This window comes from Panthera leo, chromosome A3, assembly GCF_018350215.1.
Source record: "Panthera leo isolate Ple1 chromosome A3, P.leo_Ple1_pat1.1, whole genome shotgun sequence".
Lineage (NCBI taxonomy): Eukaryota > Metazoa > Chordata > Mammalia > Carnivora > Felidae > Panthera > Panthera leo.
The window spans coordinates 10,344,602-10,372,381 of record NC_056681.1 but is presented as its reverse complement, the minus strand read 5'-3'; the positions used below and the strand labels follow the sequence as shown (position 1 = coordinate 10,372,381).

Below are 27,780 nucleotides of genomic sequence, written 5' to 3'. Positions count from 1 at the left end.
CCACTTCTCCCAGAGACATTCTGCCAAATGTTAAGACCACCAACTCTGAAAATGTATTTAAATGCACCAAAACAAAATACCTTCATGCCCTCAGGGGATTAACAAAAAATTTGAGCCCAAAACATATTCCTCCGTCAATATTAATAGAAAGAAAATAAAACCCTGAAACCTTGTGTGAGCGCCTTGGGGAGACTGAGGCATCAAAAGCAGTTCACCCTCCCTGAGACATTCCTGGTTTTCAGAATTCTTGACGTCCTGAAGGTTAAACACGGCTTTCATCCATCTCTGCTGCTCCTAAAACATTATCAGTCCCTGAACTGCCTGTCATCTTCAGGGACTTTACGTAACAGCCTCTTATTTCTGAACACATCCTTACAGGTTATCTCCTGTAGAATTTGTAGTTGAAACACAAGTTAAACGCTGGCTGGATCGGTAGGTGGGTTCCCATTGGGGATTATTCAGGAGTTTGTTTGTTTTTAATTCCACCAATTTAAAATGCATGTGCCTCCGGGCGCCTGGGTGGCTCAGTCGGTTAAGCATCTGACTTCAGCTGAGGTCATGATCTGGTGATCCACTGGCCCTGTGCTGACAGCCTGGAGCCTGGATCCAGTGTCAGATTCTGTGTCTCCCTCTCTCTCTGCCCCTCCCCTGCTCACGCTCTGTCTCTCTCTCTCAAAAATAAATAAACATTAAGAAAAAAAAATTTTTTTTTAATGCATGTGCTTTGCAAGGGATTCAGTGCTTAAGGGCTATCTAGTTGCTTCTCTGGTCAGACTCTCCACTTTAAGTTGTAGGATTTTTTTTTTAATTTTTTTAATGTTTACTCATTTTTGAGAGAGACAAACAGAGAGCGAGTCAGGGAAGAGCAGAGAGAGAGGGAGATGCAGAATCCAAAGCAGGCTCCAGGCTGTGAGGCTGTCAGCACAGAGCCCAACGTGGGGCTTGAACCCACCAACCACGAGCTCATGACCTGGGCCGAGGTCGGGGGCTCAACCGACTGAGCCACCCAGGTGCCCCAAGTTGGAGGATTTATAAGATGCCCCTCAGCAGAATCCTCAGAGATGCAGCTATAAATCTGGCGCCCACTTAAAAAGACGAATGTTGCAAAGTTGTGGCATTAGTTTCGTAATGTTGAAAGAGTATCTTTCAAAGCTTCGCTCCCCAGAAATACGTAGGAGAGACTCCTAGCCTCCGCAACCTGCAACCTCAGCATGGACAAGAGGGGCCCCTCCCTCCCTCCCTCCTCAGCCAGCCGGGGGACGGGGTCAGCCAGAGGAGGCTGCCCAACGAATGGGGTTTAAATCCAGCCTGATGCACAAGTCAGCCACAGGCCAGGCTGCAAGAGTGACCCGTGACAGCCTACCGGGGGCAGCCTGAGTCCCTCCAGGCCCCGGGCACACGTTGGCCTCCGAGGTGCCAGCAGCCGAGTGACTGTCCCGCCACGCGGTGTCCACACACCCGCCGGCCCCTGGCCTTGACCTCTGCTCCCTGACTGTCCGCGGCCCTGGGGGAGCTGGGAGGCTGACCTCTGGCTGTGAGCCGGCTGAAGATCTGGCAGTTGACTTCTCTGTCGCGTACGTAACATCGGATCTCCTCCACCGCCTCTCGGATGACAGTGACGGCCAGCACGAAGCCCTGCAGAGACAGGGGAGAGAGGGTGAGCCCCGCGGAAAGCGACTTTCCTCTCCCGGTGCTGGGGACAGACAAGGCCAGAGGCCACACGGGACAGCAGCAGGGCGGGTCCTGCCAACCGCCCCAAACGCACCTGCCCCGGCAAGCCCACTTCTCTGACTCCTTCCTCCACACGTACCCTGGGGAAACACTGGCTGACGCACACAGACGGGGGCATCCCTACCCACCACCACGGCAGGGTTTCTAAGAGTCAAAAAGGTGGTCGGTCTGCAGGCAGTGGCCGAGCGATGGTACCTGGTGACATCTGTACCTCATCCAGCGGACGTTACTGGAGGGGTGTCACGGCCCCACAACAACCCTGCTCTTACTACTGCGGACATGAGGGCTCTGAGGCACAGAAAGGTTGAGTAATCTTGCCAAGGACACAAAGCTCCTAAGTGACAGGCAGGACACTGGCTCCGGAGTCCTTGCCCTTAACAGCCACATCGTTCTGCGTCCAAAGAAACGTGGAAAGGAGATCAGCCAACAACACAGAGCACACCCAGACCAGTTAAGAAGAGTGAGAGCCATCACTTTTGCACTGACCTCCCAAGTAGGGACATCAACTTTTCCCCACATACAATGTAACCCCGTGCATACAAGCACCAACCGCAATGACCACACTCTGCAAAGAGTTTCCAATTTCCTTAACCAGTGGCTAGATTCCTGCAAGGAAAAGATGGGAGGGAGAGGGAAGGGCCGAAGGAGACTCCAGTCTTCTGTGTAACGCTCTCAATCCTTCTAAAGAAAACACATTGAGGGATGAGCACTGGGTGTTGTATGGAAACCAATTTGATAATAAATTTCATATATTGAAAAAAAAAAAAAGAAAACACATTGAAGTACTGATTGCATAAATAGCAGCTAATAAAAAGAACACTGAAACTGCCCGACCTTTCCCGGGTCAGGTACCTCAACTCATACAAAATTTGGTGGGGGCTGGGGTGTGAGTCAGCCGTAACAGGAAATCTATTTCCATCCAGATTCCTCCTCTTGTATCAAGAAAGGCAAGAGCATTCGTTCATTTTTCTTACAAAATACCTTGTCATCTCTCCTTTTCAAGCCTTTTTTTTTTTTTTTAATACAGAAAGCACCATCGCCCTGAAGGTTAGCAGCCGTGATTCTTTGGGGATTTCATTTTTATATTGTTTATCCTGTGAAATAGATGAACTTCCATTCAAAGGACTTTAAATCTCTTATGTAAATCTAGCCAGAGATGCGCTCCTTTGTGGGACTTCTCCAAGGGCTCGTTTGTCTTTCCAATCAAAGGATTGCTCCTGTTTCCAATCAAGATGCAGCCAGAGCAAGACTGGGACATTCCAGAAGGAGAGCTCTAGAGCTGGAGGTGAGAGGAAGCCTGTGGTGGCCGGGCACAGACCCAGTCTGCAGAACGGGCGCCCCTCCCACGCCGCCGGGTCGTTGTTCCGGGCCAGAACCCGGGTGTTTGCTGTTTGTTTTTGCAAATGTTCCCGTTCCTATCCCTTGCTGCGTGGGCCTAGCTAAACCCCACTGATGTTAATGGAAAGTGTGCGCTCATACAAAGACAGGAGCCGTGACCTCCCTGCTGCAAATAAATACCGCCTCCTAAGTTATCCCATCTACTCCCCCTGCCCCGCCACCACCCCCCCCCCCCACACACAGTTCCCATTAAGCCCAAAGGACCTGCCATCCCTTAGGCTAGAAAATGCTTTTGCTCAGAGATGCAAATGTAGCCCAGAAATAAATTCCAACCATCCAACTTCAGAGGTCCTTAAGATCCACGGATATTTAAAAAGAGGCTTTAACAGGGAGGGCTGGGATTGTCTGAGCTCGGAAAGGGACTCAGAGGCAGTGACAGTGCCCAGACAGGCCATTCTGAAAGTGTTAAGCCTCCTTTTGTAAAGTCGTACATCAAAAATAGATTTCCTGAAGCAAAACCAATCTATGAGCTAGAAATCAGAAAAGCAGTGCCTTCTGGTTCAGGAGGGATTGACTGGAAAGGGGCACTCGGGGACTAGGGTGGTGGAAATGCTCTGTATTTTGACCGAGGTGGTGTTTCCAACAGTGTTGACAAATGTCAACGTATTATCTGTGTATTTCATGGTACACAGATTATATCTCAATAACGAAAAAATCTAGCTCTTCATACAAACAATTTTAGGGATCATTTCAGCTACCTATTGAGGAATTTCTCCCTCTAACGTATTAGTACCAAGAAAAAGGTTATCAAAAGCTAAACCTTAATCCAGACAATGAACAATGACACCAGTGCCAGAAATTTAAAATTCAAATGAGCGTATTTCCTGAGAATTTCCTGTCCGTTGGGAGCAAAAGGAGGCAATTTATTTGCAGGGCTTCCTTTTAATCCTCCCAATGAGCCAAGCAAGTGGACACGATCACGCCTGTTTTGCAGATGAGAAAACTGAGGTTCAAATTACACAACTTCCCAACGTGTAGCTAGGGACCACACCGCAGCCCTCACTCAGCCCTCATCCATAGCTGGCTCTGAAACGAGAGGCCTTTCAGGGTGGTCGGAGACATTTCAAAATGCGTTCTGGTCAAGAACCGGGAAGTGATTCTGTGCACAAAAATCTAGGGGACATCAGCTCTTGGCACCTAGAAACATGCCATCCACTTCGTCTCTCTTCGACCCCCAAACCTTCTTCTCTGTAGCCCCTGGGAAGAGGCAGGACGGTAAGACCAACATCCTAAAACTTCACAGTGAAAATGTGGCTGTAAGAGAGACCCAGATGTGGAGTCGAAAATGTCAGGACCGCCAGCGGCAGCTGTGACCCTGCCTGCTTCCCACCTGCGGCCACCGTTCCAGGGAAAGCGGGCGGGGGGGCAGAGGCCACTCTGACTGCATGCACGCAAGGTCAGGCTTCTGGGAACTCCTGGCGTCATTTCAGCAAGGAGATGTGGGCAGCAGCTGGGGAATGGGGGGTGGGGAGGGGCACCCCAGTGCAAGCTACTTGCTCCCGCCCTCCTGGACTGGACCAGAGGGAAATTTTCACTGGGGCGATTTCTATGTTTCTTGAATCACGTGATCGTCTTACCTTTCAAATAACCACACTTTAAAAAGGTTCCCCGGAAAAGGCAAGGTGATAAGTTACATTTTGTATACATTAGAGACTAACTTTTTTTACACAAGGAACTTAGGGTTTGACTCTAGATAGGTATGTAGTTAGCAGCTGTGGAACTAAAAACCTCCCATGACGTTGGGGTATTTCACATAAAACTCCAAAGCTTCTTTTTTTTTTTTTTTTTTTAATTTTAATGTTTATTTATTTTTGAGAGAGAGAGAGAGAGAGCATGAATGGGGGAGAAGCAGAGAGACAGAGAGGGAGGCACAGAATCGAAAGCAGGCTCCAGGCTCTGAGCTGTCAGCACAGAGCCCGACGCGGGGCTCGAACTCACCAGCTGTGAGATCATGACCTGAGCTGAAGTCGGACGCTCAACCGACTGAGCCACCCAGGCGCCCCAAAACTCCAAAGCTTCTAACTCTTGGGCCTGGCAACTCCAGGACCACGTTCGCACCTGCTGGAACGGAGCAGACCCTTCCGTTCTGCATGGGACGTGAGCTCCCGGGTTCTCCCGAGGCCTGCTTGTGTCAGCCGGGCCTCTGAGTCTGCAGTGTTCGTGGGTGAGAACGCAACGCGCCGACAGGAATGTTTGTTACGCGAGGCAAGGATGTGTGACAGAAGCCTTCTCCCGCTCCCAGGGTCCTAACTCACCCACAAATGACTCAGGTCAGGGGAGAACTGTCTGCACATCCCCAAAGCACCTTTCCTGTTCGTGTGGAAAAACCCAACCCCCTGTCCCTTCTCTGGGCTGGAGCTGCCGGCCTAACCTGTCTGATGACGCGGCACTCGCGGTTTATGGCCACTCACGGGTCTCTTAGCAACTGGCTCTCTACACCGTCCGTGTCAGTGCACCAAATCCTTATCCTCTCCCACCTGCCACGATAGATAAATACATAAATAAAGCCCCACTTCATGTGAAATACGCAGCTTCTACCTGGATAGAAAGAGATGTCACTTCCACCCTCTCCACACCCCAGTCACACTGGGCTTCCTTCTGTTCTTCAAATGCTCTGGGCAAATGCCTACCGCAGGGCCTTTGCACTGCTGCTCTTTGTCCCTGGGATACTCCCGCCTTCCTATTCAGCCCATCCCCTCCTCGAGATGGTTTCCGTGGCCACATTGGCCAAGGCTGCCCCTCTACATCCCCCACCCCCACCTCATCCATTCAACAAATATTAAATGGGCCTGGGATAGCCTATCTGGCCCGTGGCCTTCTTCTTAGAACCTCTGCAGGACTTTTCACAATTTGAAATGTTTACTGTCTGTCTCCTCTGAAAACCAACTGGACAGGGGCAGGAATTTTTATGTTTCATTCACCGCTGTGTCCCCAGCACATAGCAGAGGCCCCCTCCCCCCTACCCGGCACACAGTCGCTACTCGCTAACCATTTGCCCAAAGGAGGCAAGGGAGGGAATGGAGGGGCCTTCTGGTCAGTTCTGTCTCACTTCAGACACAAAGCGCAAAACCTGGTACTTTTCAAACCCTCCTGCTGGCAGGCTCTACAGGGGCAGAAAACAGGATCTCAGAAAACCATTCAAATAGCACAACCCACAAAGATAGAAGCCTTGTCCTTCTGGCCTGACACTGCATCCCCAGAGTCTAGAAACAGGTGAGACAGACCGTAAGCATGAAATGCACAGTTGCTGAAAAAACTGACTGGCTGAAGGACAGAACGAATGAAGGGCCCGGCCTTTACCACTTCACCGGTCTGGCCCCGGTGGTGTACAAAATGCAGCCTCACCATTAAAATCCTGGGGGGGCTTGGGGCGCCTGTGGGGCTCAGCCGGTGGAGCGACCGACTTCGGCTCAAGTCATGATCTCGCGGTCTGTGAGTTTGAGCCCCGCGTGGGGCTCTGGGCTGATGGCTCAGAGCCTGGAGCCTGCTTCCAATTCTGTGCCTCCCTCTCTCTCTGCCCCTCCCCCACTTGTGCGCGCGCGCTCTCTCTCTCTCTCTCTCAAAAATAAATAAACATTAAAATTTTTTTTGAATTAAAAAATATAGGGGCGCCTGGGCGGCTCAGTCAGTTAAGTGTCCGACTTCAGCTCAGGTCATGATCTCACGGTTTGTGAGCTTGAGCCCCATGTCGTGCTCTGTGCTGACAGTTCAGAGCCTGGAGCCTGCTTCGGATTCTGTGTCTCCCTCTCTCTCTGCCCCTCCCTCGCTCATGTTCTGTCTCTCTCTCTCTCCTTCAAAAATAAATACACATTAAAAAAAAAATTTTAATCCTGGCGGGGGGGGGGGGGGGGCGGGGGGCGGGGCTTGAGGCTGTCCTCTCGCGTAAAAGGCTGCAGATGCCTGGGTGAGAGAGACAAAGAAGCATCTGTTCCCAAACCCCACGGTCAGCGGACAAACCACGCCCCTTACTCACCAGCGGGACCCAGTAGGTATAGAGTGCACCAAGTCTCATTTCAGGAACAAACTGAGAGCAGGCAAGAAGCAAGAAATAGAGGTTGAAAAAATACTTGAACTGGTTGAACAACACCTGGAATGACAAGAGAGAGGAGAGAGAGAAGAGAGACAGTCACGGCTCGAGTGATGCACCTGTGGGGGGTCGAGTCCGAGGTGATGAAGAGTTGAGAGCGGCCCTGCAGACGAGCACAACTCCCACGATGCCTTTTACGTAGAGTTTCAACGCTCCTGCGTATTGTTTAGGAAAACACATGTGGGTAATCAAAACAGAATTCGTAAAAGTCAAAAAAAAAAAAAAAAAGAGAAACAAACAAACAATGATACACATGGAAATTATTAACACCAAATTCAAGAGAGTGGGTGCCTCTGGGGCCGGGGAGGGCATGCGGGGGGGCTTCGACTTCATCTGTGGCGAGTTGTTTCTTAAAAACTGTTTTGTAAGTACAGGGAGGCCGCTCAAAATGCTCAGAAGAGGTTTTAGTGGGAAATGTCTCTACTGTGAGGTTGATCAAGAAAACGAGGTAACCTCTCATCTCCACGATATGATCTCATAAAATAGAGCGGAATCCTGTCCTGTGTGGAGGCGGGTTGTGGGGGAGCCTCGATGGCTCCCACGTGCCCTGGGAGGTCGGGGGGTGGGGGGGAGTCTGGCACCACATGCCTTGCCTGGGGCGCTGAGCAGAAATGATGTGTCTCTTGGAGGCTGAGGCAGTAAAGAGCCATTTTTCAGCCAACTCACTCTTGCTCAGTCATGGAGATACTGGTGGCCTCGTGTTCCAGACGGTGTAGCCGCAACATGGAAGAGTGTGGCCGCTCCGCACCAGAATTTCCATGAAGGAGAAATAAATTTTTTCTTGATTTAAGATGCTGATATTTGGGGGGGTGGGGAGGTGGGAGGGGGGAGATGGGGTTGAACGCAGCAGTGAAGGCAGTCAGAGTTGCCCTTAAAAAAACATTCAAATTGACCGTAAGCTACAGCATTACACGTTTGTGTTTCTGGAACCTCTCTCAATAAATCAAACACTCATTTTTTTTTTTCTTTCCCCTTCCAGCACTGGAACTGATCACTGCTGCTGCTTCTAAAGTCAGCCAGTGTGTGTTGGGTAAAAATAGGCCTTCGATTTAAGCACGTGTTGGGGGGCGGGGGAAGGTCTGTAGAGCTGAAATCCACGGATTGGCCTAAGCTAAGGTGGAAATGCTAGGACCAGAACTCCAGAGCACAAAATAATAAGTAAGCACAACCAAAATATTCATTAGCAAAAATGCCAACAGCAATTGCTTCTGGATGGTAGGATTAAAACTTACCTTTTAAAAAAAAAAAAATCTCCATACTCGTATCTCCTGACTTTCCTACTCTGAATATGCGTTTCATGATGACAGAAGGGATACTTTAGGCAATGATGGGGTTTTGGTTTTTGTAGATTTTTTTTTGGTATTTTGGTTACAATGCTGGGTCCCCAAAATATCTTTTTCACTCTTGCCCCTAACACACCAACTAAATGTGAAGTTATTCTAATGGATCAGGTGGCATCTCAAAGCAGAAACCTCAGAAGGCAGCCCCCCCCCCCCGCTAGGTACTCAGGACATGGGAGATGGACAGGCAGCGGCTAAGGCAGCCTGGAAAAGACCCAGGTTATCTGGCCACAGGGACGTTTGTCTTTTTTTCTCTTTTTAAAAAATATTTATTTATTTTTGCGAGAGAGGAAGAGTGTGAGCAGGGAAGGGGCAAGAGAGAAAAAGAATCCCAAGCAGACTCCCTGCTGTCAGACTCGGGTCTCGAACTCACCAACCGTGAGATCATGGCCTGAGCCAAAACCAAGAGTCGGCCGCCTACCCGACTGAGCCACCCAGGTACCCCGAGGACCTCGGTCTTCTAAAACCCAGTACCACCACCCACATCCGGTGTGAGAAGAAAACAAAGGCTGTGGCCTCTGCCCGTACGCACCCCAGGAAGAAAGGTGAAGACGTTGTACTTCTGATTGTTGATGACATTTCGAGGGTACCTCTGGTCCCTCTTCTCGGGGTGCCCCAACCACACAGTGCGGGGCCTGGGCTCCCCTCCACCGCAGCATCTCAGCCACTCACAGCACCTGTGGGAAAGACACAGCCACACCGTCAAGGCCACGCCCACACCTGTCCACTTCTCTCCGAACGTGTTTCTCTAAAGCAACTTTACTGGGTCAGGACAACGGCCACAAATGGGACTTCATCATCATGAGAGGGGAAAACAGAGCCAAGGCTTCTAAGAAGCTGTGGTCCAAAATATGCTTTGTCCGCAAGCCCAGATTACTTACGTCATCAAAGTGTAAGATTCATTTTTAAAATGAGATTTAAGTTAAAAAGTAAATACAGAGCAACACATTACCTCTATTTTACATTTTGCTGATGAGAGAGGAGAGCCCACAGCAGTTATAATACAACACCCATGGAGAATCTCATTCAGATTTCTACCTCAATCTGTGTCTCTCAAATTGCAATTCTAATCACTCCCAAAAATGTCTATTTGCTTAAAAATAAACAAAATAAAAAGTAAAGCAACCAAGTGCGCCAAGATGTGAGAAACCACAGAGCCCGGCCTTGAACGACTTCCGTCCTACTAGAAAACCTGGTGTCTTTCCAGCACGCTGCCCGGATCCACCAAGATGACCAGGTAAAGAAGGGGAAGAATCTCCCCACACCCGGATCTCCTTTGAGCAACAGCCCAGAGGAGCCAGCCAGGAAGACACTGGCTCGGGGCCCGGTGTCACCCAGAGCCAGGCCAGCGTGCCCACTGTGGACCGACTGAGCCCCCAGCTGCCCGGGCTGCCCTGCGAGGTCGGCGCATTCGTGCACCTGCTCCCAGGTGGCCCGCACAAGGCAGGGCAGTCCAGGTCCGGGGGAACGAAGCCACTCTTGAGAACACCTGTCCTTGCAGAGAGCCCAAACACAAGGCAGAAACCCCAGCCCTGCCGGCCCCCCCACAACGTTGCCAAGTGAAGTGAAACCAAGCAGACAGGGAAATGGTGACTTATGTAATTACAGGTCCACCACGGTCCTCCCTTCTTCCCATCCTCCTACGCGCCAGGCAGGCCCTGGTGGGGTGCTGGGGTACAGAGCGGAGCAGACTCCGCCCCTGGTCATCAGCAAGCTGCCTGTCCAGATGCTCAAAATTCCCATGACGAAACACAATGCTCTTCCTTAAACATAGGATCTTCGGGGGCACCTGGGTGGCCCAGTCGGTTAAGCATCTGACTTTGGCTCAGGTCATGATTTCCCAGTTCGTGAGTTCAAGCCCGGCATCAGACTCTGTGCTGACCGCTTGGAGCCTGGAGCCTGCTTCTGCCTCTATGTCTCGCTCTCTCTCTGCCCCCTACCTTACTCGCACTCTGTCTCTCTCTCTCTCAAAAATAAACAGTTAACAAAAAAATCAAAGAAATAAAACTAGCATCTTCATTCCAGTAAATCGGTGCTCGAGTGGAGCGTATGTCGTAAGGACAGGTTTTACTCCTAGTAACTCATCTGTGCTGGCCCTGTTCTCAGTTGTCCAAAGGCCAGAGACACACGCAGACCTGGACCAGAGGGACCCAAACCGCTGCTGTCTGTGTGTAAGCAGCACCCGTGCTGGCCATCGGTGGACGGACACTCGCTAAGTGCACACTGAAGGCAGGAAGCAGGAAGGAGAGAGGGGGAATCACTCGACGGGGAGCAGACCTCTGGGTTAGTGGAAACCGCGGTCATAACTGACCCCTCCGTGACGTGAACCAGCACCCCTCTCCCCATCCTGTAATAATCCTGTAACGATGGCTCCCGCGGTTGTGGGTTTCTAAGCGAAAGCTAGAGAATGAACCTAACAAAACCATCAGGTCGGCTGTTCACATGACTTTTGTCTGTTTTGTTTTAGCAGAACGTTCTGCACAGCAAGCTGCCAGGTTGGGCCACTCGTCACGTAAGCCGCAGACGTGTGCGTGTGCACAAAGTGGCAGGAGGGTCGTCGCAGGATGCACTGTGGTGGCAAAAGATGGGAGAGGGGCTCGGTGTGGTTCATTCTCCGCGAAATTCAGAACAGTACGCATTTATCGAGCGTCCCGCTGGAACGAAGGACAATTTGGTCCGGGAACCACATGTTGGAGCAGCATCTTTGCTCCTTTCTTACAGTCCCATGACAAAACAGGGGTGAGCATTCGGCACCAGCTAAAATAAAAACTTTGTGGGAGTGCAAGCTGGTGCAATCACTCTGGAAAACAGTATGGAGGTTCCTCAAAAAACTAAAAATAGAACTACCCTACGACCCAGCAATTGCACTACTAGGCATTTATCCACGGGATACAGGGGTGCTGTTTCGAAGGGACACATGCACCCCCATGTTTATAGCAGCACGATCAACAATGGCCCAAGTATGGAAAGAGCCCAAATGTCCACCAATGGATGAATGGATAAAGAAGATGTGATGTATATCTATATCTATATATCTATATCTATCTATCCATACACACACAATGGAGTATTACTCGGCAATCAAAAGGAATGCAGTCTTTTTTTTAAATTTTTTTTTTTTAACGTTTATTTATTTTTGAGACAGAGAGAGACAGAGCATGAACGGGGGAGGGTCAGAGAGAGAGGGAGACACAGAATCGGAAGCAGGCTCCAGGCTCTGAGCCATCAGCCCAGAGCCCGACGCGGGGCTCGAACTCACGGACCATGAGATCGTGACCCGAGCTGAAGTCGGAGGCTTAACCGACTGAGCCACCCAGGCGCCCCAAAAGGAATGCAGTCTTGCCATTTGCAACTATGTGGATGAAACTGGAGGGTATTATGCTAAGTGAAATTAGTCAGAGAGACAAAAGTCATATGACTTCACTCATATGAGGACTTTAAGAGACAAAACAGATGAACAGAAGGGAAGGGAAGCAAAAATAATATAAAAACAGGGAGGGGGACAAAACAGAAGAGACTCATAAATATGGAGAACAAACTGAGGGTTACTGGAGGGGGTGTGGGAGGGGGGATGGGCGAAACGGGGAAGGGGCACTAAGGAATCTACTCCTGAAATCACTGTTGCACTATATATGCTAACTAATTTGGATGTAAATTTAATAAACAAACAAATAAATAAATAAAAGCAAAACCAAAAACAAAACAAAAAACTTTGTGTCACCTGAGCCAAGCACAGTCAGCCCCGACGGCACGTCATTTAGCCAACTTGACCTCATTTATTCACTTTCACCTGCACTGGACATAACCTGCACACGTTCAATACACGATCAACCTGACTTTCAGGTCAACAGCATTTACTGGACACTTACCAACAACAATAACATAAGACCAGTAATCACTGCTTCTTTTTGGTCCCCTGCTCATTCACCTACTTACTCTGTCTTGTGTGTTCGGCGTGCTGGGCCCTCACCTGGACACTGGGCATTCAGGAGTGAACGAAACAGATGGCTCTTCCCCCTCTGGAGCTTATTCTCTAGTGGAGGGAGGGAGGCAGGGTAAACCACCCAAATTAAATAAGGCCTGGGCAAGCAGGGCGGGGGGGGGGGGGAGGGGGGGGCGGGTAGAGGCGTGTGGCTCAGGGAGACTGGATGGTCAGGGAAGCTGGTGTGACGGCTGAGCTGGGGGACAAGCAGCGGCTGCATGCAACCGTACAAAGGAAGCACAATCTGGGCAAACGGGAACGGAAACCCAAGATCCAGAGGTGGGAGGCAGCCTGGTGCACGTGCTCATGGAAAGACTGGCGTGGCTGGAATACTCCAACCCCAGGAGAGCAGGGCAGAGGAGGAAGGGGCAGCCAGAAGACACGGGGCCTTGTCTGGGGCAGAGAGTCTGGAGTCTACTCCATGCACAGCGGGGATCACTGAGGGTCACCGGCAGGGGCTGGCCTGATCCGATTGACATTATTGAACGGTCTTGTCTGCCTGCTGAGCAGAGAAGACCCTGCAGTGGGCAAGAGTAAGAACGGGTAATAGCTGTAGGGTTGCTTTTTGGGGTAATGATGTGTTTGAATATTGACTGGGGTGACGGTCACGCAACTCTGTGAATACACTTAAATCTGCTACTTGCACACTTTCAATAGGTGAACTGCAGGGTACGTGAACCGTATCTTAATAAGGTTGTGTGTTTACCCCCAAAAAAGGGGAAACGGGGATTGTTTAGCAAGCTACTGCCATCATCCAGGCAAGCAGAGACAGCCGTCCAGACTAGAGTGGGGCAAGCAGGTACAGAGTTCCAAAATGTTGCAGATGTATAAATGCACCCTCTTTAATCAAGCATACGAAGAAATGCATTATTTCATGTAACGTTCACAACAATCCTACATGGCGTGGAAGAGCATTGCCCCCATTTTTTTCTTTTTCTTTTTTTTTTAAGTTTTTCTATTCTTGAGAGAGAGAGAGAAAGAGCTGGGGAGGGGCAGAAAGTGAAAGTGGGGCAGGCGCAAAGAGAGAGAGAATCCCAAGCAGGCTCAACACTGTCAGCACAGAGCCTGATGCGGGGCTCAGACCCACGAACTGCGAGAGCACGACCCAAGCAAAACCCAAGAGCTGGATGCCCAACCGACGGAACCACCCAGGCGCCCCTGCCTCCATTTTCACAGTGGAGACACTGAGCCCGAGGGGACTCAGTGATTTCCCCAACATCTACACTTCACTGGCTCCACCTGAGCAGGGGAAGCTGGCCTTAAGCCCAGGCCTGTCGGATCCAGATCCGGAACGCCTGAGAGCCCCCTGCACCGCCATTAATGGCCTGATCAGCACAATTATTTCACAGCGTTTTCCTAGGCTTTCATCTCCTGAGGTTGGAGGACACCGTAGGGGCCAACGGGAGCCGCGGCCGCCTGCCTGCGTGCTCCTCGGGGCCGTGCCTGCCCCACACCCACTCACCTTCACACCTGTTGTGAACTTTCCGCCTCTCGGCTCCGCGCACAGCCGCCCTTCAATACCTGCTCTGGGATGACAGACGTAGTTCCCTTCTGCCTCTCCTGTACAGTGAGCACAGTGCTAAGCTTTTGCATAGAGGGCCCCGGAGGGACACCGCCGGAGGACAGGCTCTCCTGTGCTGCCCAGGCAGCGGCCCAGGGGATCAGCGGCACGGGCGTGAGGCCACCCAATGGCGCTCTGCCCAGCCCCGCGCCCAGGACGTGCTGTCCCTCGGAGTCCTCCAGGCCCCACCGTGGCCTTGTGGAGACCTCCCCAGGGCCCTCACAGTGGGGGCATCCTGCCTCCTCTGCACCAGCACCCTGATCCCTTCACCCCCAGGCTTGTCTTCCGAGGGCCTCCTGTCACTGTAGCCCCAGTGTCTCATTCCCCTGGCACAGCCAACGTGTCAACCACCAGCTGTGCCGGCCGCCTCACGTCGCTTTCTGCTTGCCCCGTGCCTGCAGAGCAGCTCCTGCCCTGCCTTCCAGCAGCCTGCACTCGCCCGTCTCCACCTACATCTGCGCCCCAGCCTTGGGGAAGGGCCCCCTTCCAAATGCATCCTTCTTGGGTCCACTCCCTTAGCCTACACTACCCCAGGGTTTTCTTCTACAATTATCCTTCATCATCACTTATTAAGCCAATTCCCTCCATCTCTCCATCTGGGTTAGCTGGGCCAGACCCACCCCCTAGCCCCGGGAGTGGTGAGCACACAGATCCAGGCGTGGCCGAGCAGAGTCCCCCGACGTGGTAAGGGGCTCAACAAAGGGCAGCAAGACCCCGGCTGAGAGTCTCACCAGAAATACTAGGAAACAAGTGCCCTTCACCGTGACGTTGCTAAGGTGGCAGAAAACAAGTGTGGGGCTGCAGGTGGCCACCTTGTCCTTCTTTAGGGGACAGTCGGCCTGAGAACGGAGTCACGAGGAGGAAGGCAAAGACCACAACAGGTTCCTGACACCTTCGGGCATCGGTCGGTCCATCTGTCCACGCCCTGGGCTTTTCTGTCTTAGGAATCAACTCGACGGTTTCATTTCACTTTCGCCCAAGGCAGTTTTAGCTGGGTCTGTGCTAACCACTGCCTCAAACCTTCTATCTGCTCTTCCTGTCCACCACACAGCTGCACTGTCCTGGAAGACACAATCCTGTGGGTTCTGTGTGTCTCCAATTCTAAGCTTTTTTTTTTTTTTTTAACATTTATTTATTTTTGAGACAAGAGAGAGACAGAGCATGAACGGGGGAGGGGCAGAGAGAGAGGGAGACACAGAATCGGAAGCAGGCTCCAGGCTCCGAGCCATCAGCCCAGAGCCCGACGCGGGGCTTGAACTCACGGACCGCGAGATCATGACCTGAGCCGAAGTTGGACGCTCAACCGACTGAGCCACCCAGGCGCCCCATCCAATTCTAAGCTTTTAAAGGGCACAGTCAACACCTTCCAGCCTGCATCCTATTACCCTGACCTCACTGCTCTGACTTCTCTAGCAGCGCTGTCCGATGTGGTAGCTTCTCCCGCATGTGGCTATTTATGTGTAAATTTAATTAAAATGGAAGAGGGCCGCCTGGCTGGCGTGAGTTCAAGTCCCACGTTGGGCATGGAGCCTACTTAAAAAAAAATTTTTTTTAATTTAAATTAGTTAATTAAAATAGAAGAATTCAATTCCCTATTCCCGCTAGCCACATTCTGAGTGCTCTATGGCCACATGTGGCCCACAGCTAGGGACTGGGCTGTGCAGATTCAGAACGTTCCAGGCATGGCAGGAAGTTACACTGGACAGCGCTGCTTAGAGCATCCCTTGCTAGACATCGCCTTCCGCCTCATCTTCATGCGGTATCAGCGCCCAGGACGCACACAGGAACATCGGTACGCGGACCTTGCAACTGACAGAAATCAGGCTAAGCGATTTTCATACACACGTGGTGTTTCCTACAATATCCAACCATCCGTACCTCCTACCGTCACGGTACAGGCTAAACTTGCTTACCTTAAACTAGGGTCAATTTTGGTCCCACCCCAGGAGCACTTGATGATCTCGAGACATTTTTGGTCGTCACAACTGGGGAAAGGGGCGTCCAGTGAGGGTGGGGGTCGGGGATCCTGCTAAACGTCCTACAGTGCACAGGGCAGCCCCCCAGCAGAGAATGGTCTGACCCCAAATGCCAGCAGCACCCGGGGTTGAGAACTCCTGCTCTAGACTTTATTTACATGAATTTTAAAGGGAATTTCTTTTTTTTTTTTTTTTTTTATGTATTATATAAGTTCATTTGTTTTGAGAGAGACAGAGACACGGCGAGCAGGGGAGGGGCACTGAGGGGGGCGACAGAGAGAACCCCAAGCAGGCTCTGCACCGCTAGCTGTAGAGCCCGACGCAGGGGCTCGAACCCACGAACCAAGAGACCATGACCTGAGCCGGAATCAAGAGTCTTGGGCTTACCAGACAGAGCCACCCAGGCGCCCCTACGTAAACTGTAAAAGGTAACTTTGTAGTATTATCATAAATGGAAAACCAGTATCACTCCCCATAAACACAAGGTAAACATCAAAAATCAACACAATGAAAAGCAAACAATGTTACTAAATTCAAACTAGATGCAGTGGCTCTGAGCCCGCTGCCTCCAGCCACTTCTCCGGGTTATAATGCAGAGACAGCAGCAAGTGTCGGCTCCTAAAAAGTGGGCCCCCACGGGCTTAGAAACATTGAAGGAAAACTGAAAAAGGAAGGAAGTACCCTACTGCATGTGTCAACGTGATTTAGTTCCTGTCCATGAATTGCGTGGACCTTTTCACCGCTGTACCTACGTATCTGCCTGCCCATATTTGGGGAACTACTGTCCCGCGGTAGAAGCTTTGGGCTTGGTGGCAAATTTACAAGCCAGCACATCCCCACCGCCCCCCAACCCCCACCCCATTCCAAACAGAAGAGATGGCAGCCAGGCTCCTTCTCAACCTCTGCGTTTATACCTGTGACTCTCGCTACCCCTGGAGGCTGCCACCACACCCCATCGGTCCAGAGCATGGACCACAGTCCCCTGGAGGCCCCAGAGGGGCAGCTGCCGGGCGCTGGTTGTGGCCGCCACCACCCTGGCGCCCTGGATTGCCGCTACTGTTTCTTAACACCAAACCAGGCTGTCTGTCACTTGCCATGACGAAGCAACTCCTACGTCCCTAGGGTGAGGGGTTACAAGACAGGATTCCTTAAGAATGAGAAATTACTGGAGAGACTACAGAAGAAGTAACGGGTGAGAGCCACAGCTTGGAAACAGCAGGCCCATAAGGGGTAGAGTAGGAAACGCCAGCTTTGAAGTCAGACGGACGTGGGTGCAGAGCCCAGCCCAGCCCAGCTCCACACTGGCTGTGTGGCTTGAGCCTCCTCATTTTCTGTGATCCCCACTCTTCCTCTCTATAAAATGACAGTAAGACTTGCCTTGCTGAATTACTAGGACTCAGGACTTTATATATGAAAGGGATAGGACAATACCTAGCACATGACAGGCATTCCATTAACGGTACATATATATTATTTCTCTTAAGTTACCTTTCCAGATTAAAAAAAGAAAGAAAGAGGGGCACCTGGGTGGCTCAGTCGGTTGGGCGTCCGACTTCAGCTCAGGTCACGATCTCACGGTCCGTGAGTTAGAGCCCCGCGTCGGGCTCTGGGCTGATGGCTCAGAGCCTGGAGCCCGCTTCCGATTCTGTGTCTCCCTCTCTCTCTGCCCCTCCCCTATTCATGCTCTGTCTCTCTCTGTCTCAAAAATAAATAAACGTTAAAAATTTTTTAAAAAATAAAATAAAATAAAATAAATAAAAAAAGAAAGAAAGAAAAGAAAACGTGAAACAATGTTTTCACCTATTGACAGCAACAGCTATTCAACTAGGTTAAGATGTAAGGCTACAGATAGTTTAGTTCACACTGCTTTTAGCTTAGACCATTTAAACAAAGGAAACCTAAAGTAAATTTTTCTTACGATCTGACTAAAACAGACGAAGGTCTTGCTGGAGGACAGCCCGCTGACCAGACGTCAGGTGGTTTCACACAATCTGGCCAAAAGGCAAGGGGAAAGCAAAGATCACAGAGGGAAGCGCCAAGGGAACAATGTTTCTGGAAAAGTAACTACTGTAACAAGGAGCTGCCACCCGAAGAAATGAACATCTCAGCTCTGGGTGTAACCACAATCCGTGGGCACTCAGTAAATATTTGCTGAATTGCCTGCACGGTGTTGCTGAACTTTCCTAAAGCCAGAGTCTGGGAAGTTGTAGTCTCTGTGTTGACACCAGGAAGACCCAGGAAGAATGTAAAGAAAGGGGCACCTGGGTGGCTCAGTTAGTTGGGCGTCCGACTTCAGCTCAGGTCACGATGTTGCAAGTTAGTGGGTTTGAGCCCCGCGTCCGGCTCTGTGCCGACAGCTCAGAGCCTGGAGCCTGTTTCGGATTCTGTGTCTCCCTCTCTCTCTGCCCCTCCCCCATTCACGCTGTCTCGCTCTGTCTCTCTCTCTCTCTTTCAAAATTATATAAAATTTTTAAAAAGATTTTTAAAAAAGAATGTAAAGAAGATTAAAAGCAATACGGAGTTGGCTAACTTGACAATAATTATATTAAAAATAGATAAATAAATAAAAGCCGTATGGAAAAAAGTCTACAGCGATGGTTCTCCACAAGGTGGGAGGGGTGGGGATTTGCCCCGTGCCCAGGGGACACGTGGCCATGTCTGGAGACCCGTTTGGTCACAACTGCAGGTGCAGGGAGGTACTCCTGGCATCTAGCGGGTACGATGCACAGGACAGCCCCACACAGAGGACCGCCCAGCCCCAAATGCCAATAGCCTTGAGTCTGAGAACCCTGGCCTGGAGCACCACTGCCTGGTACATTTCTGCAATGGGGGAAATGTTCCCTCGAGCCACATGTGGCTGTTGAGCGCTCAAAATGTGGCATTTACAGTTTATTCCATTAATTAATTTAAACAGCCACATAGGTCTGTGTATAGCATGCTGGACAACAGGACTGGAAGAATGGAACTCAAGCTGTTAATAAGCACAGATGCCTGGGGAGTGGGTGCTAGAAGGCATGGAAAGGAAGGTACGAGGGAAATTTTTGCTCTGTGTTCTAAAAACATCTAGGAGGCTTTTTTTTTTTTTTTTTTTTAACTAGGGTAATATCAACTCTGAAGTCAGGGATACCTGGCTGGCTCAGTTGGTAAAGCATGTGACTCTTGATCCGGTGTGGTGAGTCTGAGCCCCATGTTGGGTGTAGAGATTACTTTAAAAAAAAAATAAAATCTTGGGGCGCCTGGGTGGCTCAGTCGGTTGAGCATCCGACTTCGGCTCAGGTCATGATCTCACAGCTTGTGGGTTCAAGCCCCACACCGGGTCCTGTGCCGACAGCTGGGAGCCTGGAGCCTGCTTCGGATTCTGTGTCTCCCTCGCTCTCTGCCCCTCCCCCGCTCACGCTCACGCACGCGCTGTCTCTCTCTCTCTCTGTCTCAAAAATAAATAAATGTTAAACATTTTTAAATAAATTAAATCTTTAAAAACTAAAACTAAAAATAAAATCTTAAATCAGAAAGAATGCATAAAAGGAAGCTAGTTCACTGAAGCCTGAATGTATCTCTGACCATAGCAATGGCCGTATCAAAGGAAGGAAAACTGGCTGGAGGAAAACTTGGGTCGTATCAAAGGAAAAGGCCAAGTCAACGTGGCAATTTCTCTCTAAACAGAAACAGATCCTCTGGTCTAGCAAGCCCACCTGGAGGGGTGTATCATATAGGGGGTCTAGTATGGGTGAACATCAGGAAAGACACAAGGATGCTCACAGCCGCAAGAAAGCAAAACCCTGGAGATGAACAAATGCCCATCAGAGAGGAACCACCGTGCGACGGACCTACAACAATCAAAGAGTGAGGCTGACGCACACACTGACCGGGGAAGACCCAAGTGATGAAGGGGAGGGAAAAAAACCTACAGCAAAAGAGATGCAATTTATTATGCCGTACTTTGATCAAAATAGCATAATAATATATAATGGGGAAATCATACTGAGAAACAAATACACACACACACCAGACTGTTGACTCCGGCTCTCTTGGGAGAAGGGGGCAGTCACGGGTGGGGGCATCTGTCGCCGTCCCTAGTTCTCCGACCCTGGAAGTCTTTCCCTGCCGGTGCCCTCCTGCTCAGGAGTGCAGGACACCTCTCACAAAAGTGTGACTCCTGCTGCATCCTGCCCCCACCATGAGTCAATCATTGTGGACTCAAGCCCAAGCCTGTCACCTTTCATCCCAGGTCCTCGCTTATCAAGCCACTGACTACAGCCAGAGCAAGTGAGCTCAGAACTCTGCTGTACTTCTCTCCAACTTCCAACCCCTCTGCAAGACTCATTCACATCAGATGTCCTTGGGCAACCCGTTCTCCCCCTTCTACGTACCCTTCAAAACCCAACTCCCCGCTCTTCACAGAGAGAAGAGAAAGCAGCTCTGTTCTCCCTTACGCTTCACCTGCCTGGAAAACTCAAACTTACAGACGCCCAGCGAGCAACATACAGTAATAAATGAAGAAAAATAAACACAGGGTCCAGTGGGACAGGGCACACTGCGGAGCCCAGAGGTGTGGGAAGGAGCGGCCATCCTACCTTGACCAAGATACACCCTCACACAAGCCTAACACGACAGACCGTAAGATTCTTCACGACAAAGACAAAAAGCACAGATTTTGAAGCCCAAACCCTCGGTTTTTAAATGTTGGTAACTGATGCAATGTTTAAATATTATGCAAAACTAAAACCACACAGAGGTATCAGTTTTTACTTAGCATGATAACCAAAATCAAAAAGCTTAATAACACCTGTGTTGGTCAGGATGAGCAAACTTATACTTCTACTGCTGGGGTGGGGGGGGGGTCCAAATCAGTAGAACCTTGAGGGAGGGTAACCTAGCAACAGCTCTCAAAATTACAAATTTACATTCTCTTTGATTCAGTGATTCCCCTTTGAGATATTCCAGACGTCCTACCATGGCCACAAAGCCTTATGTTCAACGCCATTCACCATGACGCTCTAGCAATAACAAACCATTAGAAATAACCCAGACATCCATCAGTGATAGATTGGTTAAAAAAAAAAAAGTGTGGTAAGTCTGCTCAATGAAATCCTTTAGAGCCATTTCTTTAAAAAGGGAAGGAAAAAGCTTTTTATGCACCTGCTATGGAACAGGCCCAGTGTGTACTGTTAAGTAGAAGAAATACATCGTACTGTGCAACATATGCGAGCAGCTGCATAAAGAAGGTAAAACTCTGTGTGTGTAAATAGATAAATGTAAAACACATGGGCCTTTTTTGGGGAAATGGTTAAAAATTCTCTAGAAGGACACAGAAGAAATTGGACAGTGGGTGCCTCAGGAGGGGTACAGGGTGGCTAAAGTGGCGGGGGGAGGTGGAGGGAGACTGAGTCAGCAATGGACACACTTCTGTACCTTTTAAACGGTGAAGTTAATTTGCAAACAGTACAAAAAACCCCACCCTGCGGCCCACGCAGCACGCAGCTCTCCGTCTGCAGCTTCGGATCTGGGCCGCAGCCCGGGGGTCGGACACCAGAGCCCTGGTGACAGTGCTCCTCTCACACCCCAGACCTGGTACACAGAAGGCGCTCAGGGCCTCCGCGTGGACGCAGGGAGGGGTGGCCCCTGGGCCTCAGCACCCAGAGACCTTCCGTCTTGACTAACTCCTGCGTCTGCGCTCTGTCGGGCTATTTGCTCGCAGGTTCTAACACGGGGCTGGTGCCCCAGCACAGCCCGCAGTACCGGTCCCTCGAGCCTCGCCAGGGTGGCTCCGGCCGGGAGAGGAGGAAACGCAGCCCCGAGCCCTGCAGCCCATGAGGACAGGCCCAGCCGCCGGTGCAGCTGCCCTCCGAGCCAGCACTCTGGCCCCCGGCGTCCGGGGATCTCGCCCCACAGTAGGATCTGAGCGCCGCCTCCGAACGGGGAGTGGGGGGGGGGGGGGGGAGCGGGGACGACAGCGCCCTGGGGAGGAGCCCCGTGACGGGGGACACAGCAGGAGCACGCATCGAGGGTCCCCACGCCCGGCCCGGCCGCCTGGCTCCTCCCTCCAAGCTCGCTCAGCCTCCGCCGCGGCCGCCACTGCCCCGCCCCTCGTCCTTCCACCTGCCAGGCGCGGGGGTGGGGGGGGGGGGGGGGGAGGTGTCTCGACCTTCAGGACGCGGGCTCCCTCCCCGCCCCCCTCATCCGCGCGGCCCTACCCACACGCTCGCTTTCGGGAGGGGAACTCACTTGCCCAAGGCCATGGGGCCAGGGAGGGAGCCCGAACCCGCACCGGGACAGCCCGGCTCGAATCCGCGCTCGCAACCCCTCAGGATGCCGCGCAACCAACCCGCGGGCCGCTGTCGCCTCGGCCGGGGCCCCTCTCCTTCCCGGACTCTGGTTCCCGGCCCCGCCCCGGCTCCCGTGGGGACGTGAGCGGCCACGGCACCGCCGCGCCTGGGGCGTGGCTCTGGCGCGGCCGCAGCCCCGGGAAGGCCAGGGGGAGGCCACCAAGGGCGCGGGCTCGCGAACCGCCGGAGCGCACCACTCCGGCCCCCTACCCGGAGGTCGCCTCTGGCCGCAGGTGGCGGAGCGGCGGAGGGTCGGGCACAGTGACGGCCCAGGTGGGGAAGGGCACTCGCCCGGTGGCGCGCGCGGCCACGCCTTTTCCGTTACTGCGGCAGGGGGATGCCAGCCTGGGCCCCCAGAGGCCTGTGCCGCACACCACCGCTCTTTGCAGGGAAGCCAGACGTCCCTGCCCTTGGCCCCGGGGTCTCCGCACAGCTTTGCCCGGAGCCACTGTTCGCACAGGAGGAGTTTCTCGTATTCAACAAATATGTGCCCGGTGCTCCCAAAGGTAGCAAACTGAGGCTTGGCGTGTAAGGAGCGTCTCAACCACTCAGGGGCTGCTTCTGCCCCCCCACCCGTCCCACACATCAAGAAACATAAATAGTAAATCTGTGGTTTCATTTTTTCATTACTTTTTCAAAGTTTTTGACACTTTTTTTTTTTTTTTTGGAAGAGTGTGCATCCACACACGAGTGAAGAAGGTGCAGAGAGAGGGACAGAGAGAATCCCATGCAGGCTTCACGCTGTCAGCACAGAGCGGGAAGTGGGGCCCAAACCCATGACCTGTGAGATCCGTGACCTGAGCTGAAATCAAGAGCCAGACACTTAACCAACTGAGCAAGCCGCGAGCTCCTGTCTTTCTTTTTTTAAACCTTCCCAATCTCACTGGCACCCACTGGACAAAAGGCAAAATGAAAACGGTGGTGGGTGAAGAAGGCCATCCCCCGTATCCCGACCCTGGAACACAGGGCAACTCTGGCTCTCACAGGGCACAAAACACAAAATGGCAGAGCCCTTCCAGAAGACCCCTTAGTCAAACATAGTTACAGCCCCTGGACATGTGGTCATATGTTCCATTTAACCCGGTGACCTGGAGACTCTAGCCTATTAAAATGTTCTGTTCTTTCCTTCCTTCCTTCCTTCCTTCCTCCCCTCTTTCCCTTTCTTTCTTTCTTTCTTTCTTTCAGTTGATTTATTTTAAGGGGCACCTGGGTGGCTCAGTCGTTAAGGGTCCAGCTCTTGATTTCAGCTCAGGTCATGATCTCTTGGTTCATGAGTTCGAGGCCTGCACTGGGCTTTGCAGTGAGCGTCCACTTGGGATTCTCTGTCTCCCTCTCTCTCGGCTTCTCTCTCTCTCAAATAAATAAATAAACATTAAAAGAACAACAACAACAACAACAGAAACTGTGCCTGGGGCAGAGTAGCTGCTGGCAAATACCCAGTGAACAAATAGCAATCCTCTGAAATGTACAAAACTCACTGCTGAGTTTCCGGTTTTTCTCCGGGGCAGTAAGCACTGCTGTTTTGAGAGTCACCTTGCAGACTGAGCTCATCCCGACCCAGACAAGTCACTTCTCAAGCCCAGGGGTCTGTGCCTCCCCCAGCTTTCCCTTTATGTGTCTTTGGGGAGCCTCTGGTTCAAGGGCCAGCGTTCAGAATGAAAACATTTAAAAAGTAACACCAGGGGAGCCTGGGTGGTTCAGTGGGTGGAGTGTCTGACTGTTGATTTCAGCTCAGGTCATGATCGCAGGGTCATGGGATCCAGCCCTGCCTCTGGCTCTGTGCTGAGTTTGGAGGCTGCTTAAGATTCTCTTTCTTCCCACCCACCCCCCCCCAAAAATTTTAAAAATGTATTTTAAAAAAGTCAAACTAAAATAAGAAACAACTTGTGAAAATAAAGGGCACTGGTTAAAGCAAATTAGCCACAGCTACTCAAAGAAATAGTATGTTGCCATTAAAAAGGTAACTTACAAAGTACCTCATGAGACAGAAAAAACAGTAGGAAGCAAAAACATGGGTTATAATTCGTAGAACATTGTACACACAGAAACAAGGCAGGGAGAAAACAGCACATCTTAGGTGTTGGTGTTATGGGCAGTTGTCTTTGAAGGGAAACCAACACCCGTGTTCTACTCCTCTCTGCTCTGTAATTGTTCTTTTTTAAATTTTTTTTTTTAACGTTTATTTTATTTTTGAGACAGAGAGAAACAGAGCATGAACGGGGGAGGGTCAGAGAGAGAGGGAGACACAGAATCAGAAGCAGGCTCCAGGCTCTGAGCCGTCAGCACAGAGCCCGACACGGGGCTCGAACTCACGGACCGTGAGATCATGACCTGAGCCGAAGTCGGCCGCTCAACCGACTGAGCCACCCAGGCGCCCCTGTAATTGTTCTTAATACACATGCGCTCATTTTACAATTAAAAGAAAATAAATTTTGTATATTTTTTACCCTTCTCTTGTAATGTAAAACTACTTAAGAAGGTGTTTGGTCAGAGAGGAAAGCCACCATGAGGGGACCATTTTGCCAAGTTTAGGCTCAGGGTTACCGTGGCTTGGCTAACCTCTAAGTTCACAGCTTACCCTCAGATCGAGAAAAGGCAGCCTGTCTCAGATGAACCATAGAAGACACACTTCTTGCGACAGCACTACCCTCACGAGGATGGCTGAAAGGAAGGAGACAGACAAGACCAGTGCCAGCGCCCAGAACTCTCCCGGCCGGAGAGGCCCAAATTAATACAAACACTTTGGAAAACTACACGCAAATATACCCTAGGGCCCAGCAAAGCCACATAATACATGTACCAACAGATATGTTTGAGCACTATTCCCGACAGGCAAAACTGGAAATGACCCAAATGTCATCAAGAGATGAAGCGGGTGCCGGGGTGGCTCAGTCTGTTGAGCCTCCCGACTTTGGCTCAGGTCATGATCTCGTGGTTCCAGGGCTCGAGCCCCACACTGGGCTCGCTGCTGTTAGCACGGAGCCCACTTTGGATCCTCTGTCCCCTCTCTCTCTGCCCCCGCCCCACTTGCATTCCCTCTCAAAAAATAAATATAATTTTTTTTTTTTAAGAAGAGGTGGATAGAGAGATCATGATACAGTCACACAAATGACTACATACACAGCAACAGGGATGAACAAATTACAATACGCGTGCAACGTGGTTGAATGATGGAGCATGGGGCAGGAGAAACCAGGCACGAGGGGGCATGTGCCACATGACTGCATCTACAGAAAGTTCAAAGCCAGGGAAAACCCATCCCTACACGACAAAGTCAGGACACAGGGTAAGGTACGGGAGGCAGTATGAGAGGGTTCCCGTGGCAATAGCCTGTTCTCCGGCTGGCTACAGGAGGGTGTTCACTTTATGAAAATTCACAGAGCTGTGCATGATTTGCACACTTTTCTGTGTGTTAATGTGCATGTATGTATGCATATTTATGCATAATTTTTATGCATGTAGTATGCATAATCAGCTTATTTACGGGGGAAAGAACCCTGCCAGGTAGTACGAGCCGTCTTACGTGTTTACTACCTGGTTGTGTGATTTATCAGGACACGAGGGTGTCATTCCTTGTATGAGAGCCCCCAGGTGCCTCTAGTTCGGGGAGAAGAACAAGAGGGAGTATAGTGGCGGGGAGGAGGGAGTTCTCCCATTTTATAGTTGCACTTTTATGGGGACTAACTATATAAAAGCTTTAAAAAGCATTCAGAATCGGATTATTTCCTTTTGCGGGGTGAGTGTAGATATTTTAGAAATGGACATTCTGCACTCTCCCCCCCATTAGCATGAACATGTCTCATACAGAGAGGGCAAGAAAGAAAATAAGAGGGGCGCCTGGGGGGCTCCATCGGTTGGGCGTCCGACTCTTGATTCCGGCTCAGGTCACGATCTCCCAGTTCATGGGATCGAGCCCCACGTCGGACTCTGCACTGACAATACCCAGGGCTACCAGCCTGCTTGGGATTCTCGATCTCCCTCTGCCCCTTCCCCCGCCCAAATAAATAAATAAACATAAAAAAGAAAAACAAAATAAGAATCAACATGTAACTCTGGAAACAGATGCTATGTTTCTCAAGAATTCATAGCTATTGGGGTAATTTGAAGTTTCTAGAATTTTCCTCTCTGTCACATCATTTCTGCAACCAGTCTTCACAAGTAACAGTGGAATTCACACACGCTCATCTCCAAATTACTGAAGTCTCACAAACCTTCAATCCTTTCCCCCTCAACGATAATCACCTGCTCTGAATAGGTATTACAGAAAAAGTCAAAGAGTAGAAGTCATCAAGACGGGTCACAAGCTGCAATTTGCTGCCTACGTTCAAATTAAAATGAGCCTTTTATTTTTTTTTTATTTTATTTTTTTTTTTTAATTTTTTTTTTTTTCAACGTTTTTTATTTATTTTTGGGACAGAGAGAGACAGAGCATGAACGGGGGAGGGGCAGAGAGAGAGGGAGACACAGAATCGGAAACAGGCTCCAGGCTCCGAGCCATCAGCCCAGAGCCCGACGCGGGGCTCGAACTCACGGACCGCGAGATCGTGACCTGGCTGAAGTCGGACGCTTAACCGACTGCGCCACCCAGGCGCCCCAAAATGAGCCTTTTAAAAACACGGAAAGGAAGTCTTTGTCATTCTAAGCCGGTACCATTCTCAAAGGAAAAAACCCCTCCGTTCCTCAGTCTCCCCATCTGTAAAGTAGGGTTGTCGGGAGAAAGAGGATGATCCACTTACAACTCTAGAACAGTGCCGGGCACCTGATAAGCACGGAGTAGTGGTGAGCAACTATTATAACTCTCATCAAAGTAATCTCGCACAATCTACGCAACATGAGCTAACAACAAACCACGCAAAGCACAACATGGGTGTGTGACAGGCTCCTGGGAACTCTTTTAAGCAAAAGGAAGAGGCAGGGGGGCGGGGGGAGGTCAGCTCAGGTCCACATGACTTTGCAGTGTGCTTATACAGAGCTCTTGAGACCGGACTCTCTAAAGGAAATTCCTCACGAACTCATCATCAATTTAGAACGAAGGCTTATTACTAACGGCAAGAGACCCCACGCTTGCCAAAATGGCCATAAATGAGGTGCTTCCTGCATGAATTTGCTTGGGCGGCCATCACAAAATACCACAGGCCGGGTGGCTTAAACAGAAATTTATTTCCTCACGGTTCTGGAGGCTACAAGTCCAAGGTCAAGGTGTGGGCAGGTCTGGTTTCTTCTGGGGCCTCTCCCCGCGGCTTGATGACGGCCGCCCTGCTCCTGTGTCCTCACGTGGTCTCTTCCTCTCACCCCCTGGCCTGTCTCTGTGCGTCCTGATCTCCGCTGCTAATAAGGACCCAGTCATACCGCAATAGGGCCCACCCTAAAGGCCTCTCG

General features: G+C 50.9%; 1 protein-coding gene across 3 annotated transcripts in view; it reads right to left on the bottom strand.

The window, feature by feature from the left end:
- ATP9A (ATPase phospholipid transporting 9A (putative)) overlaps nt 1-27,780 on the bottom strand; it is a 129,274-nt gene that overhangs the window by 89,256 nt on the left and 12,238 nt on the right. Inside the window, exons 1-4 of one of the 3 annotated variants that reach the window (XM_042930650.1) lie at nt 22,301-22,405; nt 9,089-9,233; nt 7,103-7,216; nt 1,527-1,635 (exon numbers count right to left, since the gene is read on the bottom strand). In XM_042930650.1, coding sequence (XP_042786584.1) covers nt 1,527-1,635; nt 7,103-7,216; nt 9,089-9,233; nt 22,301-22,314 — 382 coding nt within the window. In that variant the 5' untranslated portion in view covers nt 22,315-22,405. Of the gene's footprint in view, nt 1-1,526; nt 1,636-7,102; nt 7,217-9,088; nt 9,234-22,300; nt 22,406-27,780 lie in introns of those variants that run through there. The other 2 variants (XM_042930649.1, XM_042930651.1) reach the window with 2 other exon arrangements.